Here is a 17,808-nt window from a genome sequence, read left to right as displayed (position 1 = left end):
TCCTCGTCCCCTCTTGCGCATGTGCTATGGTTAAGGGGCGGGGCCACGGGGGACGGGGCGGGGGGAGAAGGGGCGGGACGTGGCTGGAGAAACGCGGCATTTCCTGGAAGGGAGCGAATGAGAGCGGAGAGGGCGGGGAAAATAATGCGAGGAGGGGCGTGGCGAGAAGGCGGAAGCGCTCTAATCAGCTGACCGGGTCGCGTGACAGCCCGGGGGCGGCGGCGACGCAGGCGCACTGGGGGGGGCGCGGTGCTGTGAGCCCGGGTGAAGATGGCGGCCTCCAGAGCGAGCCTCTGAGAGGCTGAGGGAGGAGGCGGAGGGGGCGGGGAAGCGGCGCCGCGGCGGCACCGGGAGACCGAGGTAGTCGAACCTTCGAGGCCTGCGAGCTGGTGGCGTGGAAAAGGGGAAGTGGTGAGGGCGAGGAGGCCGGAGAGAGCATCTCGTCCCCTCCCTTCTGGACGCGCTGGGCCGGCGGCGGGAGGAGCTTGGGGCTGGAGCCTCTCCAGCCGCCCGCGAAGGTAAAAGCCGAAGCCGGGTGCAACTCGATGCCGAGGCTCTGCCTGGCCCTTTGGGCCCCGCCGTGGGAACTTTGAGGGGCTCGGGGACTCGTGGCAGGGAAAAGGAGGGGCGGGTGCTGCCTTGGTCATCCCTGCACACCGTAGAAGCTCTGAGGAGAAGCACATCACCCTCCCCATCCGTGGCTGCTGCTGCTGCTGCTGCTGCTGCTGCTTCTGCTGCTCTGGTCCTTTCGGTCTCGTCCTCCCCTCTCCGCCCCTCTCCTCGGCATCGTGACATTTGCCCTGGGCACTGCCCTGTTCAGCCCTGCTGGTCTCCTCCCCCGTCCCCACTGACCACACTCTGTTCCCCACCCCCCTCCCCTTCCTTCCAACCCATCGCTGTCTCCCCCTCCCGGCACATCCTCCCTCCACACACACACCCCACGTCCTCTGTGGGCTCCGCCCTCGGGATTCCCATCCTTCCAGGATGTGCCGACCACTCTGGTGTCCTTAGGTCAGCCCATCTTCCTTCTTTCCTTCCCCTCCTCCCCCTCCCCCCCCCACGGGCGTCCGGCTTAGACTTTGACTTTTCCTTTGCTCAGCTGTGTTTCGTTTTGCTGGGAAATGAAGAACAGCTGTGTTGATCCTCCCCTAGTCTTCTCTCTCTCTCTCTTCCCCTCTCTCTGTCTCCTCTTTCCAAAATCCGAGTCCTCCTGTCCTTCCAGCCCTCAGGCGGCTTCTTCATTTTTTTTTTTTTTTTAACAGTAGCCTTTCCTTGTCTGCTGTGATTTCATGTCTGAGCGCGGGTTGGTTGGAGAAGTACGACCTAACAGACCTGCTGGTTGTTAAAGGTGTGTTGGAGACTTAATTACAGTTCACTTGAAAGTGACTTCTCCTTAAAACAAACTGAAGTCCCCAGTTGTAGGGAGTTAGTTCATCTTTGCCAGCTTAGTACAGGAAGAGGGGGCAGATAAGAATCTCCCCCTAGCATGGCAGGGGTCTCCACCTAATAGAGAGATGGTCTTCCCCCACAGGAATGATTTCTCACTTCTCTCTGCTTTTCCTCTTTTACTTTTCCTTGCAACCCTCCAAGCAGGACCTTTACCTGATACTTTAGCACCTTTTATGAAGGACTTTATACATCAGAATTAGCTTGAACCCTTTCGAGTAAATTGTGTTCGAAAAGTGGTTAAATATCGTGATATTTCTTCAGGAACTCCTAATGATTGTCTTTTTTTTTTCTTGTATAGTATTTTTCCCTCACTTTATAGACCTGATAGATTTATAGGTTTGAACATATTGCCTGTAGGGTGTTGGGAAACTGCTCACTGGTCAGATTTTGTAGTATGTTACCAGTAATCTGTGAGTCTGTGAGAATTTGCAAAAAGGAAATTATTGAAAGTGCGTTTGCAGAAATTGAGTATTCTGAAAAATCTGATTCAACAGTTCTCGAGTTTCTGGGAAATGTGCTTTGTTGTCAGACTTAATTTTGCTTGTAACATAAGACCTAGTTAATTTTTAATTTAAAATATCATGTGAGATAGTATTTATGCCCTTGCTGCTCCAAAGTGGTGTGGGCTATTAATATCATGATGCATTCAGGAAGCATAAGTCCTTGTATGGAAAGCATTGCATTTATACTCCTTTGAAAACAGGAAATCGAACACATTGGGGGAGGAAAAGGGAATCCAAGCCTTCTTAAGAAGTAAGAATGTAAAGAAGCTTAAAGCTATTGTCCATCCAGTTCATGGAAAATACCAACATTTGTAGTTCACTGAGAAGCTGTGGGTACTTCGCTCTTTCTAAAGTAGCAATAATGAATACAAGGTGGACATCATATATAATGTTAACAAGTGTAGTTACAAACAAGTACTTAAGCTAAAAAGTAAGTTAACAAAATAGCCAGATGTCATCAGTGAAAAACATTTATGGAATTGTGGAGAAAGCAGGAATTACTTGCAACAGTTTCACTTTAGCCACATATATATGGGGGGAAAAATGGTAGCTGAGTCTAGTTCTTAACAGATACTATGGAGTTGAAAGAAAAAGGTATGTTTTAATCTGGTTCCATTCTTCAGTCAGTTGTATTTGTACAGGTGAACTTGTAGTTTCTGTTGCTTGTACTTCCCATTGCTTCTCTTTCCCATTGCTTCTCTGACTGAGGTACTAAAGATTAACAAATGAAGCACTTAAAACATGCAAAGTAGAAAAGAGGCTATGTAGGTAAACAGAGGCACAATTTTGATTGCTATTAGCAGATTTTGGCCATAAGTATTCACTCTAATATTTGGCGATAAAAAGGCTTTTTTTTTGGTATCTTTTTCAGTGTTTCTCAACTTTGTCACACAGACTTCCTTTTTACACCAAATAATTGTTAACACCTCTGCTAATACCCTAAAATACTTTGCCTGTCACTTAACTAACTACCTTTGGCTCTAGGGCTGAAAGGAACTTTGCTTTTCCCTTCAGAAAAAGAACTAGATTGACTTGAAGTTGATGCCCTCCCTCCCTTTTTTTGCCATACAGCAAACCACTAGTTCAAAGTGTAAGAAGATGATGCTTGCAAAGAGTAGGTGTGAATGCAAACTCACTTTCACCAGAAGCAAGTGGTAAGGAATTAAGGTAGACTAGCTGACAAATTCATAAAGGCTAAGCACTCCATTTTGCAAGCTCTTTATCCACAAGTTTCATGGATATACTCTTAGCACCACATTGCTTAAGCATTAGTAGCATGTTTAGGATATGCCCAGTGTTAATATCTCTTTGCATTTGATCAGTGTTAGATCTTTTTATTAATAGGTAGAAAATAAAATGCATAAATCAATCTATAAGGTATTGTATTGGTGTGATTTTCTTAACTATAATTGCCAGAACTTAGTGTAAGAACTATGGAACTTATAATTGGGAGAAGACGGTCTTTTCAATTAGACACTCATTATACTAACACTTGGTCACTTAGTGCAACAGATTTCTCTCCCTTAAACTTTGAGGTGCAGGATAACGTTCAGTGTTTACCAAATCTTAGAGCAGATAAACCATATTTCTCCCAAATCTTCGAACTTCTGATTTTATCTCTAAATGGAATTTCTCCAAATTTGGGAGCGTTCTTTCTTTAAGTCAGAAAGCACTATGGGAGGGGTAGGACTAACAGGATATTCCAGAAACAAATAGCTAGAAACCTGAATCATTGCTACTTAGTATTGAATAGAAGGGAAACTGTAGCAACTTAAACTGTCTCTTTGTAGTACAGAGAGCTGAGTGTTTAGATGTTAGGATACCTACTGTAAAACTGCTCCAATTGTGTTTGTCCCTCTTTATGCATTAACTGGCCTTTTGTAGTTAATTAGAGATAAGAGTATGGATTTTTTCCCCCTTGGCTTTGAACTTGCAGTTCTCAGATCTCAGCCTCCTTAGTAGTTAGTATTACAGATGCGACCCCCACCATCATTTGGTTAAAAGTTCATTTTGATCTGGCAGTCAATAGACAGGCTTTAATATTGTAAATTCTAGGCAGTTATTTGGATGAGCTATTGTCAGTTCTGTTGTTATTACCACTGGTTTTCTTATTCTCTAGCAGTGAGTTCAAATTCTTTAACAAGGAGCCTGAAATGGGATGTATTGAACCTTAATTTGTGATCTGTTGATGGTTATTTTAAGAATTGTACATGAATTAATTTGTTCATTAGAAGGAAATACTACTACCTGCATTTGAGTCATAAGTTAAATTGAAGCAAAAATTAAAAAGTGAGCAGAGTGATAGGGACTCACGTGTGTAATCCAGGCTCTTCAGGAGGCTGAGAGCACAGGATCTTGCTTTGAGGCCAGCATGGCCAGGAAAAGTTGGAGAGCGTCCCATCTCTAATTAACCAGCAAAATGTTGGACTGGAGGCATGGCTCAAGTGGTCAAATAACCAAGCAGGTTGAAGGCCTGAGTGGAAGCCCTCGTTTCTTTCTTTCTTTCTTTCTTTCTTTTTTCGCCAGTCCTGGGCCTTGGACTCAGGGCCTGAACACTGTGCCTGGCTTCTTTTTGCTCAAGGCTAGCACTCTGCCACTTGAGCCACAGCACCACTTCTGGCCGTTTTCTATATATGTGGTGCTGGGGAATCGAATCCTGGGCTTCATGTATAAGAGGCAAGCACTCTTGCCACTAGGCCATATTCCCAGCCCTGTTTATTTCTTGACAGTAAAGTAGCAAACAAATTGATAATGAATGCATGAATACACCCCTATAGTCCCAGCTACTTGGGAGAATGAACCAGAAAGAGTGTTTGAGCTCAGGAGTTTGAGACCAGCCTGGACTACATAACTGAAACCCTATCCTTAATAACAAAACTACCACTTAAAACATGGTGAAAGTAGGGTTAAAGTTCTCCTGTACTTCCTGTGCACAGCACATTCAATCTAGAACAGTTTAGATGTAGTGTCCCCCCTCGCCCCGTCGTGATGCTGAGCACTGTCCCTGGGCTCCTTTTGCTCAAGGCTAGCGTTCTTTTGCGATCTGAGTAGCTAGGATTACTGGCATGAGTCACCATTGCCAGACAGGTATAGCTTCTTAATGTGGGTAAAATTAATGTTCCATTAGCCATTTGTGGTCTTACCCTTCTTTTGAAATAGTACTAACCTAGCAATTTGATTTATTCAGATTTTAGATCTATTTATGACGAAAACAGATTTTCAAGTAGCCAGTATAAAAGATTCTCCCTTTAGCTATTCTCAGTCTTCACCATAGGAATAGTTCTCCTTCCTCCTGTATTTTCTTGAGATATAGCTGTACAAGGAAGTGCTACCTTCATAAATTTTTCCATCATATGAGTGTCTACCATATTTTCAGATGGGGCTTCACAGTGTAGTACTACGTAAGTAACATTTTTTTCCACTGCAGGGGAGTTTGACCACAAAAGAAAGGCAAACTCAGTACTGCCTCATGGCGTATACCTGTAGTCCCTAGTGACTCAGGAAGTGAAGATAGACCAGCTGTGGCAAGAATTGACTGAAACGTTATCTTAAAAACAGGCCAGAAGTGGTGGAGAATGTCTATAATTCCTTGGGAATTAGAGGCAAACAGTAGGAGGATATTGGTTCAAGGCCAGCTGAAGCAAAATGCAGAAGATCCTATCTGAACAACAAACTTAAAAAACAAAAACAGCAAAATGGGCTGAGGATATAGCCTAGCGGCAAGAGTGCCAGCCTCGGATACACGAGGCCCTAGGTTCGATTCCCCAGCACCACATATACAGAAAACGGCCAGAAGCGGCGCTGTGGCTCAAGTGGCAGAGTGCTAGCCTTGAGCGGGAAGAAGCCAGGGACAGTGCTCAGGCCCTGAGTCCAAGGCCCAGGACTGGCAAAAAAAAAAAAAAAAAAAACAGCAAAATGGGGCGTCATTTAATTGTTAGAGCACTTGCCTAGCAAGCACAGAAACCCTAAAGTTCAGTCTCCAGTGTTGCTAAGAATAGAAAAACAAACTTAGTTTTCCCTAAACATATAAAACCGTTCACCTACCGCCAAGTTAAAAGAACTTTTTATTAGACACCCACGTACCTACCTCTAAGACTTTTATATTAACGTTTTACTGTATTTGCTGTAAGCAGGTGCATTTATCTTTGTACCCAAGCACCAATCCTTCCAATTTTTGATGCATTTCAAGGCCAACTCATGTTTTTAATTCTGTTTGAGAACAGAGCAAATTATGAGCAGAGTAAATTCTGTTATTAAACTAGAGAAATTAGTTATCTTATTTTGTCTCCAAGTTGTTATATTTTCATCAAAGTCCCTTCTAGCTGAGTGTATAAAATAAATTCTGTACACCAAATAGCCTTATTTCCAGTTTTTTTTTTTTTTTTTTTTTGCCAGTCCTGGGCCTTGGACTCAGGGCCTGAGCACTGTCCCTGGCTTCTTCCCGCTCAAGGCTAGCACTCTGCCACTTGAGCCACAGCGCCGCTTCTGGCCATTTTCTGTATATGTGGTGCTGGGGAATTGAACCTAGGGCCTCGTGTATCCGAGGCAGGCACTCTTGCCACTAGGCTATATCCCCAGCCCTCCAGTTTTCTTATTCACTAATTACACTATTTTTCTGGCTGTGTATTCATTCGTCCATGGCTAAATGAGTTTCTGAGTTTATCTAACCCAAGCCTTGTGCATTACTTAATTTTGCTGAGTGTACAGATTCTTCTGCCTGTTGGATAACTGTAGCCTGCCTGAAGTTCTGCTTGTCCTGCTGTGTTCAGTGTCAGCCTGTCTGATGTAGGGTCCAGCTCACTGGGCTCTCCAGTCCTGTGGTTTTGTGTCAGAATCATGCATTGTCTTAGATCATCCTGATTTTTATTCACAAATGATTGTAAGTGGATGCCAGCATTACTGCCAGTAATAAATACTGTAAGACACTTACTAGAAAGCAAGAAACAGTGGAGTGAATTGAAAAAGGGGACTCTAGCCAAAATTCCCATTGCCCTGGTTTTCACTGTGTGTGTGTGTGTGTATGTGTATGCGTGTATGCCTGTGCACGTGCGTGTTCATGTGTTTCCTAGGATTGAACCCAGAGCCTTAAGCAAGCTAGCCAGGCACTCTGTCACTGAGCTGTATTCCCACCTCTTTTAAAACTTACATTTTTTTTTTTTTTTTTTTGGCCAGTCCTGAGCCTTGGACTCAGGGCCTGAGCACTGTCCCTGGCTTCTTCCGCTCAAGGCTAGCACTCTGCCACTTGAGCCACAGCGCCGCTTCTGGCCGTTTTCTGTATATGTGGTGCTGGGGAATCGAACCTAGGGCCTTGTGTATCCGAGGCAGGCACTCTTGCCACTAGGCTATATCCCCAGCCCTAAAACTTACATTTTGAGACAAGGTCTTGCTACATAGCACAAGCTGACTTTAAATGCTGGATCTACCTGCCTTACCCTCTTCTTTAGCATTACAGGTGTTTGCTACCACACCTTCTTGAATTTGTCTTTTTTAAACCTCGTACAATTCTATTAAAAGAACAGCTCGAGAAGTTGCAAAAACAAAGGCAGCTCTGGTGGTGTAATATTAGGATATGGAATAAAAACAAGTGAAGCTGACATGAGACGTGGAGATGCCTTCAGTGCAGTAATGGGCATGTGAACTTGAGGTTTTTCTCATCAAAGTAAGTAGTGTAGGTCCTTGAGAATTTGAAATGGTACTCTATCACAGGAATGAAGGAGACTGGTAAATCCTTGCTAATATAAATATCCTCTAACAATGGGCAGAATGGCAAAGCCTGACAACACAGCTGCTACCCAGAGCTCATTCCACAATTTCCGTGATGTTTTATCATCTCTAGATATTACCTGCTTGATGCTTGAGCTTCTCAGTACTAGAAATTCAACAGATTTACCTGTATGGATCATGGGAATTGATGGTGGCTTATGGATTTTTGTCTGTAAGCAATATCTAAACCATTCTTAGGGTTTATTAAAATATATAAAGGAAAAAAAATATATATAAAGGAGCTAGGTGCAGTAGCTCACACCTGTAATTCCAGCAGCTTGGGAAGTGAAGAAGGTATGCAGGATCATGATTTGTGGCCAGTCCAGTCAAAAAGTTAGCAAGCCCTCATCTCAGCAAATAACATGGACATGGTGGTACATGTCTGTGTTTCCAGTTGGATGAGAGATGTATGGATTCTGGTCTAAGGCTGGCCCTGGGCAAAAGCTCCAGACCCTATCTGAAAAAATAGTTAAGTCAAAAATAGCTAGAAGTATGATTGAAGTGGAGTAGAAGTATAAGAAGGTATAAGATGCTAGAATGAGCTTTGTATACTAAGAGGTACTTGAGGAAGTATTTAGGATTTCTTACTCTGCCCATGCATGACTTTTAAAACAGAAAATTATAATTTGTAATTGTTCTTTCTAAATGGTACCCCTTTAAAACGTGCCAGTGGCAGCAATCTTGCTAACACTTAGCAACTCAGTAGAAACCTAGTTTTGACATCTGGCAGATGTTCTTCCGTGTTGCTTGGCGCTGTGAGATGGCATTTCTTACTACATTCCATGCACAGAGGATGCTGACCCAGGGCGCTTCTGCTCCCCAAGCAGCCCAGGTGCCGAGGAAGAGAAGTGATTGAGAGAGAATCACAATATGATGCTTATGTCCAGGAGGCAGTGAACAGATGGTCTTGCAGGTTGTGTGTGTAGGGGAGGGGGTGGGGGGAGGGAGGGAGGGAGAGGGGAAGGATGAGAATTGTTTTTTTTTGTTTTTTTTTGTTTTGTTTTTTGCCAGTCCTGGGCCTTGGACTCAGGGCCTGAGCACCGTCCCTGGCTTCTTTTTGCTCAAGGCTAGCACTCTGCCACTTGAGCCACAGTGCCATGTCTGGCCGTTTTCTATATATGTAGTGCTGGGGAATTGAACCCAGGGCTTCATGAATACGAGTCAAGCACTCTTGCCACTAGGCCATATTCCCAGCCCGAGAATTGTTTTTTTTTATGATGTGGCACTCAGGAAAAATTTAGCAACTATAACACTGTATTAACTAGATCTACATTTTTACTTTCCAGGTTTCAGCACAAAATGAACATAATTAGGGAAAATAAGGATTTGGCTTGTTTCTACACAACAAAACATTCATGGAGAGGAAAGTAAGTATTCCTGTTGGCTTTATTTCTTCCTACTTTTGTAAAGTTACCATCTGAACATTCATGTGTTTCAGTATCTTGAATAATACACTGAGTTATAACTCAGTAGTGCTGTTTAGCTCTTCTCTTCTGAAAAGCATATGTGTGTATTTTAAGTGCAAATGCTACACTTAGAATAAATTATTGTTCTTTTTTCTTTTGTGACATTTCTGAATCTGCCTTGGAAAGGAGGGTTTTTTGTTTTTGTGGGGGTTTTGTTGTTGTTGTTTTTTGGTTCTGGGGCTTAAATCCAAGGTCTGGGCTCTGTCCCTGAGCTTTTGTGCTCAAGGCTTACACTCTACCACTTGAACCACAGCTCTACTTCTGGCTTTTTGGTGGTTAAATGGAGATGAGTCTCATGGACTTTGCTGCCCAGGCTGGCTTCAAACCATGATCCTCTGATCTCAGCCTTTTGAGTAGCTAGGACTACAGGCATAAACCACTGTTGCCCAATAAATAGGAAGGAGTTTTTCCAGAAATGAAAAGTAAGTGATAAAAGGAAAGAACTGGGGCTGGGAAGATGACTTCGTGGTAGAGTGCTTGCTAGCATGCATGAAGCCCTGGGTTTGATTCCTCAGTACCTTATAAACAGAAAAAGCCAGAAGTGTTACTCTGGCTCAAGTGATAGGAGTGCTAGCCTTGAGCAAAACAAGCTCAGGACAGTGTCCAGGCTCTGAGTTCAAACCCCAGGACTAGTGAAAAAAAGAAAAGAACTAGTTAGCCACTTTGCATTGCTATCAGTTTTGAGGATATCCAGTAGTGGCAGATTTGTTAACGGCAACTTCATTACCCACATTTGAGCCTATGTGCAATAAACACATTTTCATATCTACTTGACTCTTGATGGAAACATACCATTCACTGTAGAGAGGCTTATAACCTGCAATGAAAAATTGAGATTGGGTTTGATTACTTTATTTTACTTGAGATAGGGTGATGACGTTTGGTTCGTAGCTTTCCTAGTCGGGCTATGGTATAAGTGCTTCTGCTTCCTCTCTGTAAGGTGGATGCAGATTCCTTCCCCACAGTGTTGTAAATATTAGATGAAGTGGAGTGAATGAAGGTTTCCCAGTTCTGCCTACAGCACATTGAGTGTTTGTTTGGCGAATGGTGTTTTTAAAATTTACTTTATTGTTATTATAGAGGTGATGTACAGAGGGGTTGCATTTACACGAGTCAGGTAATGAGTACATTTCCTTTCATACAGTGTCACCTGTTCCCTCACTCTCCCCCCATCCCACCTTCCCATATCTGCCCACGAGTTATATAGTTCAGTTTCACCAATGTGAGCTCCACTGCTGCACTTGTTCACTCTTTTCCCCTCGAGTTTGTTTGTATTCTTGACTCTCCATTTTTAGTTGGTAGAAAGGATACTAGCTTCTTAGAGTGGTGCACCACTTGAACCTTGTAGTGTTTAGTGGTAGATTACTCCAATAATCATAATGTAACCCAATTTTAATACGTGTATTACATACCGATACACTAATTTTAGAGAACAAATTTACTGTAACAAATTTACTGTGAGCTTGTCAGTAATTGTGATAATCTGGAAATTTTAAAAAATGATCTTAGGTGGGCTGGGGATATAGCCTAGTGGCAAGAGTGCCTGCCTCGGATACCCGAGGCCCTAGGTTCGATTCCCCAGCACCACATATACAGAAAACGGCCAGAAGCGGTGCTGTGGCTCAAGTGGCAGAGTGCTAGCCTTGAGCGGGAAGAAGCCAGGGACAGTGCTCAGGCCCTGAGTCCAAGGCCCAGGACTGGCCAAAAAAAAAAAAAAAAATGATCTTAGGGAATAGTGACTAATGCTTACTAATGCTTAATACAATCCTCCTCCTCCTCCTCCTCCTCCCCTCCCTTCCTTCTTTCCTTCCTTCCTTCCTTCCTTCCTTCCTTCCTTCCTTCCTTCCTTCCTTCCTTCCTTCCTTCCTTCCTTCCCTCCATTCATACCTTGAAACCATTTTGTGTGTGTATTGATAACAACTTGAAAATGTAATCTCATACTGTGAAACTTGCCTTTTCCAAATATGAAATGCCTTGGTTTTTAGTATATTCATAGAATTATGAAACATCACCACTGTTTTAGGATACTTTGAGTACCCAGAAAGCACTTCCTATGAAAGCTGCTATAATCAGTAGCTGTTTTTCCTCTTGCCCTCTTCTTCCCAGCGTCTCGCTGGGCTCATCTGCTTCCTGTCTCTGGAGTTGTCCTCTGGAACATGGCATAGAGACGAGACACTACAGAGCATGGCCCTCTGTGATTGCTTCTTCCCTGTGGTGTTTTCAGAGCCCATCCATGCTGATTCTTCATTGTGTTACCACATAGTATTTCTCCAGATGGATATACCATGTTTTGTGTGTTCATCCATTAATGGGTAGTTGTATTACTAATGTTTTTTTTAGTATTAGGAATAATATTGCTACAGATGTCCATGTAGAAGCTTTTGGATGAATCTATATTTCTAGTTCTCTTTGGTATATATACCTGATGGTTTATCTGATAACTCTGTGCTTAACTTTTTGATGAATAGTCAAATGTTTTCCAAAGTAGCTCTAACATTTTACATTGCCATCATCAATATATATGATAGCCCCAACTACTCTTCATTTGTCTGTCTGTCCTGTTCTGACCATACTAGAATGGGTATGAACTAGTATTTCATTGTGGTTTTCATTCTCAATTCTCTAATCGGTCACAGTGAGTAAGTATCCTTCTCTGTGCTCCCTGGGGATTTCTATATCTTTTTTAATGAAATGTGTCTCAGATCCTTTGTTCTCATGTTTAAATTAGTTGTTGTTGTTTTTTTTAAATTATAGAATTGTATGAATTCTTCATTCTAAATATAAATCCCCTCTGAGATGTGTGATTTATAAATATTTTCTTCAGTATTGTGGTTGTCTTTTCCCTGTCCTGGTGGTATAAGTACAAGGTTTACAGTTTTGATGATATCTAATTTATCTACTTCTTCTTTTGCCATTGTGTTTCTGGTAGTATCAAAGAAGCCATTATCTAATCTTAAGGTCACGCAGACTTACTCCTGTATTTTCTTCTAAGAGTTTTATAACTTTAATGTTGAGTTAATTTCTGTATGTTGGCACAAACCAAGGATCTAGATACATTTCTTCATGGTAGACAGGTAGTTATACCTGCATCATTTGCTTAATAAAGAGTTGTTTTGAGGTTTCATCAAAATCATTTTACTATGAATGTGGTGGGCTCTTAATTCAATTCCATTGATCCTAAATGCCAACCTATCCTTATGCCAGTCCCATATTGTTTTGATTAGTATATCTTTGAGCTGTTTTGAAATTGAGAAATAGGAGTCTACATCTTTGTTCTTTTTCTAAGATCACTTTGAATATTATCGGTTTCTTTTATTTCTATAGAAATTTCTCAATGAGTTGGTAGCTTAACAAAAAAAAGGAGCTGGGATTTTTAATAAGGAATGTATTGAATCTGTAGGCCAATTAGAGGAATATTGCTATTGTCATATTAACTTTTCTGATCCATGCACATGAGATCTTTCCACTTATTTGGATATCTTAAAGTTTCTTTTAACAGTGTTTTGTTATTTTCAGGGTTCATACCTTTAATCTTTTAGCTTCTCTGAAAGAATCTACATTTTCCAGGTTGTAATGGCTCTTTTATTGTGACATGTGTATTATTATTATTATCCTTATTGGTGATACTGGGGTGGAAATGCAAGGCCTCAGGCTTGCCAGGCTGGCATTCTACTTGAGCCACATATCCAGCCCTATTTCTTGCTGGGTCTCTTTTCCCTTTTTATTTTTGTTAGTAGGAGATTTGAACTCAGGGCTTCATGCTTTCTCAGCTTTCTTGCTCATGATTGGTTAATTGGAGATGAGTGTCTTAGACTTTTCTGCCAAGGCTGGCTCCGAAGCTTGATCCTCTAGATCTCAGTCTTCTGTGTAGCTAGGATTATAGGTCTGAGCCATTGGGCACCTAGCTAGTTCTTTACTTCTTCTCCTTTTTTTTTCCCCCTGTTTGTTACCTCCTCCCTCGCTCCCTCCTCCCCCTCTCCCTTTCCCTCTACCCCAGTGAGTTGTTCAGTTGGTTTACACCAAATGGTTTTGTACGTATTGCTTATGGAGTCGTTTGTCTTTTTATTCTTTGTCTCTCGATTTTGATATTCCCTTTTACTTCTCTAGTTCTAATACCAGTATATACAATATCCAATATACTCAGATGAGATACAGTGCTAGTGCAGATACAACCACAGGAAGAGAACACAAGAGGATCAGCAACAATAGAAGCTACGGTTTCACATGGCATGATGAAAGAAATTATACAACAGTGATATAACAGTCGTTTCCATAACATGGAGTTCATTTCACTTATCATCATCTTATGCATTCATAAGGGCATAGCTATTAGGCTCTTGTGATCCTCTGCTGTGACTGGCCTAAACCTGTGCTAATTATTCCCTATGAGGGAGACCATGGAGTCCATGTTTCTTTGGGTCTGGCTCACTTCACTTAGTATAATTTTTTCCAAGTCCTTCCATTTCCTTACGAATGGGGCAATGTCATTCTTTCTGATAGAGGCATAAAATTCCATTGTGTATATGTACCACATTTTCCTGATTCATTCGTCTACTAAGGGGCATCTGGGTTGGTTCCATATTTTTGCTATGACAAATTGTGCTGCGATGAACATTGTTGTGCTGGTGGCTTTAGTGTGTTCTTGTTTGTGCTCTTTTGGGTAGATGCCCAAAAGTGGGGCTGCTGGGTCATAGGGGAGCTCTATGTTTAGCCTTCTGAGGAATCTCCATACCGCTTTCCAGAGTGGCTGAACCAATTTACATTCCCACCAGCAATGAAGTAGGGATCCCTTTTGGCCACATCCCCTCCAACATTTATTATTGTTAGTTTTCTTGATAAAGGACATTCTTACTGGGGTGAGGTGGAATCTCAATGTTGTTTTGATTTGCATTTTTTTTATGGCCAGTTATTTTCAAGATAGTCTCAAGATAGGCTTCAGTTTTAAGAGATATTATGCCTGTATACATGGTGCTACTGGTCCTAACATTTTTTTGTGTGTGTATGTGCTGCTCTTGGGGCTTGAACTCAGGACCTGGGTGCTGTCCCTGAGCTTTTTTTGTGCTCAAGCCTAGCACTCTACTACTTGAGCTACAGTTCCACTTTCAGCTTTTTGGTGGCTAATTGGACATAAGAGTCTTATGGACTTTCCTGCCCAGGCTGGTTTCAAACTGCAGTCCTCAGATGTCAGCCTCCTAAGTAGCAGGTGTGAGCTACTAGTACCAGCCACCAGCCCAACTTCTAGTCCTGGCATTTCAGGAAAATGTTTCTGATGGTGGCAGTGAAGATGAAAACACTCTCTCTCTGTCCTGTTCAGATGTTTCCCTTAAAGGTCAGTAAATACTTTGGAGTCATTTCTGTCAGTTTTGACTAATTCTCCATTGTGCCTCACTTTGTGGCTACCGCACACGTTGGCTAATGTGGGTCCATACAGTAAGCGCAGGCCCCTTGCATGGCAGAGGAACTTTTCTTGCACTCATCTTTTTGTTTCCTCTTGCAAAGACCGTGGATAATTTATGTGTGTCTAGGAGGAGCAAGAAAGGGGAGTAGACCTTAGGGAGGAGAAACACTTTTCTTTCATGAAAGCAACATTTCCCTTTTGGCCTAAGAAACCCATTTCAGGCAGGAAGGAAGGTACAGATGTTTCAGTTAAAGCGGAAGTGCAGATTCATTCACTGTGGAAAATTTCAAAGTAATGAAACTTCTTAATTTTCTTGAGATGGGAATTCCAAATACAATCTACTTACAGATCACTTCAATATTGGTGTGCATTAATTATGGCGAATGCTCTGAATTTAAGTAGTATTTTAGATTCTGAACAAGTTTTTATGACAGCACATTTGGATAAATGATGATCAGTCTATGGCATTCAGTAACAGATGCTCATGATGTTTTTAGTCTATATTTATTGACAATCTGTGAAATGATTATGTACAGGAAATTGAGAACCGAGTCGTGGGAAGGTGAAGCAGGTACATTTTGATTCTTACAGACAGGAAGACAGTTAAAGAAGAGAAGGTATCAATCATATCCTTGTGGTATCTCAGCTCTTGACACTGCCATCCTTGTGAGTTAATCCTTAATTCTCAGGCAATTTGGAATTTAAACATTTTCCATGTAGTAGTACAAATTGGATCGCACCTTTATAGGAGCATTATGTTTTACATGCAGTATTGCATTAAAAACTAGCTCTATCTGAACTGGAAGGAATAGGAATATTTCATGGGATGCCTCCATAGTCTTATAAGAGACGTAGAGCATCTTCCTTATTGAGTTATTAGGATAGATATTTGCAGAGTATGTTCTACCTTTCCTCCTTTCTCTTTGCTGAGGGATACACTTTTGATCAGAGTCGAACCTCTTAGGTGAAAGTGGATTTTTAGCCACATCAAAAGATCTTGGTGTTACAGGCCCGATGAATGATTGGTTTGCTGGTTCATTTTTGTTCTGTTTTGTTTTGTTTTTAAAATGAGCTTGCTAAAGTCATGGCTGTGGGAGGAATACTTACATGGTGGTACTAGTTATTATTAATAAGCTAAGTCCAGTGGGGTTTGGGATCTCCTCCTCCCCACTGTTATTATTCAACTAGTAGAACAATAACAACTGGAAGAGCTAACATTTCTTGGCTGCTTACTGATGGGCCAGGCACGTGGGTTTCTTTTAATACTCATATTTTGTATCCATATGTATACTATTCACACTGTTCCGACCCAGAAACAAGCTTGGAGCTCTTAGGCAAGTTTTGGGAGAGGACACAGCTGGTGAGCAGTCCAGGCAGTGTGACTTAACCACTCAGCCATGTTCCCTTTAGTGGTACTCACCACTAATCTCCTGGCTTTGAGAAGCCTTTTAGTTCAGTTGTCCTTAAGTTCAGTTGTTCCTTATTAGACGGGGTAAAATTCTAGCTGAGGAATGAGATTCTCAAAAGTTAGTAACAAAAAAGGAACAGTGGTAGATTTTGTGTGGGTCCTAAAGGTTTTAGTAGCCAAAGCGTACCGTAAGATGGCTGAAGGAACGCTGGTGAGTGTTGTACATGGCAGGAAGAATTCACCATGAAGATGTGAAAGGTGGGAGAGTGAGGTCTGGACTGCTTGAAGCTGAAAGACAGAACGTGGGCCAGAAGGTGAATTTATAGTGATAAATATATTGTCTCCGTTCTGAGGGACAACTGACAGTGTCAGCAGAATTGGGAAGTGAATAGAATTGTTCTTAGGGGAAGATTAGTTAGTTCCCTTATCAGTAATGAACAACTAAAACTAGCCAACTTTGATGTTCCAAAAGTTTAAGCTGTATATTATGGGGCCTAGGCTGGGTGACATAAGACTTTCCTCCTACTCTTGATTAGATGTGTTTGGCTCTTTTAAGGCCCTTGAATGAGTTGAGGACTTTGAACTTTAAAACTAGTGTACACAGGTCTTATGACCTCAAGAATTTGAGCACCATTGTGTTATACTCAACACGAACCTTTTTGTTAGTGTTTACCAAAAGCAAGTGATGTTGGATTTTCTGTTATGAAAAAAAATTAAGCAACAGTGGATTTTTTACTGTAGAAGAGTAGGATGTTGTGATGTTCACCCAATATAGTTTTATGGTAGCTCTTTGTATTGACATGTGTATATATTTTTAACTGATATAAGCTGGTTCAGTATTCAGATCAGAAATTAACTCATACAGTACTGATCTAGGTACATATTAAGTTTCTCTTCCCAAAAGGAAAAAAGTGATCACATTAAAAAAATGTTATTAAAAATTGTTTTGAAGGAGAAAGTATTCATAAAAAAATTTAAAGAGGTAAAACTTTTATCTGCAGAAAATAAATGCAGAAGTATATTCATTTTGATAAGTTAGTTTTTGTCTATTAAAAATCTAAGTGCCTTAAATATGTACAATATCATTAATCCGGAAAGTGTAAATAAAAACGACATGATATATAATACCTGATCTCAATAATAAATGACGTGTGTGTGTGTGTGGTGTGTGGTGTGTGTGTATATATTTTTTAAGCCTAATGATAACAAGTCCTGGTGAGGATGTGGAGAAAAAGGAACCCTTATGTACTATAGGTGGGAATGTAAAATAGTGCAGTCATTATTGAAAGCCATATGAAGGATCTCAAAAATGAAAAATTGAAGTACTATATGATCCAGAAATCCTACTACTGGGTATAAATCCAAAGAGAAAAAAAATAAAAAGACATGCACTCTTAAGTCTGTTGTAGAACTATCCACACTAGCTAAGAAATGGAAGCATTCTAAGTGTCCATTAACTGATGGGTACATAAAGAGAATGTGGTACATATATACAAACCCAACAGCATAAAAAACAATGCAACCCTGTTGTTTGTGACATGGATGGAACTGAAGATCAAAATAAGCCAGGCATGAGCTCACTGATAGGTGGAGTCTTAAAAAGTTGTTCTCATACAATTGGAAGTAGAGTGGTGGTGATTACCTCAGTTCCGTGAAGGGAGGGACATGTGGACATGGAGAAAGGTCAATCTCATTTTGTTAGTAGTAAGAGGTTCTAGGGAGTGGGGACATAGAACATACACCAGGCCCTGGGTCCCATCTCTGCCACCACCCAAAATTTCTGGTGTGTTGTTACACGGCAGCATGTATCTAGATAAAAGT

The 17,808-nt window shown here is 41.5% G+C and overlaps 1 protein-coding gene across 2 annotated transcripts in view; it reads left to right on the top strand.

Moving 5' to 3' along the window:
• The first annotated feature begins 242 nt into the window (after positions 1–242).
• Positions 243–17,808, top strand: part of Dnajc13 (DnaJ heat shock protein family (Hsp40) member C13) — a 91,394-nt gene continuing 73,828 nt past the window's right edge. Inside the window, exons 1-3 of one of the 2 annotated variants that reach the window (XM_048334935.1) lie at positions 243–518; positions 1,283–1,348; positions 9,002–9,082. In XM_048334935.1, coding sequence (XP_048190892.1) covers positions 9,015–9,082 — 68 coding nt within the window. In that variant the 5' untranslated portion in view covers positions 243–518; positions 1,283–1,348; positions 9,002–9,014. The remainder of the gene's footprint in view (positions 519–1,282; positions 1,349–9,001; positions 9,083–17,808) is intronic. The other variant, XM_048334934.1, reaches the window with a different exon arrangement.

This window comes from Perognathus longimembris, chromosome 26 (assembly GCF_023159225.1).
Source record: "Perognathus longimembris pacificus isolate PPM17 chromosome 26, ASM2315922v1, whole genome shotgun sequence".
Lineage (NCBI taxonomy): Eukaryota > Metazoa > Chordata > Mammalia > Rodentia > Heteromyidae > Perognathus > Perognathus longimembris.
The sequence above is the reverse complement of the archived record's forward strand: the minus strand, read 5'-3'. Positions and strand labels throughout refer to the sequence as shown.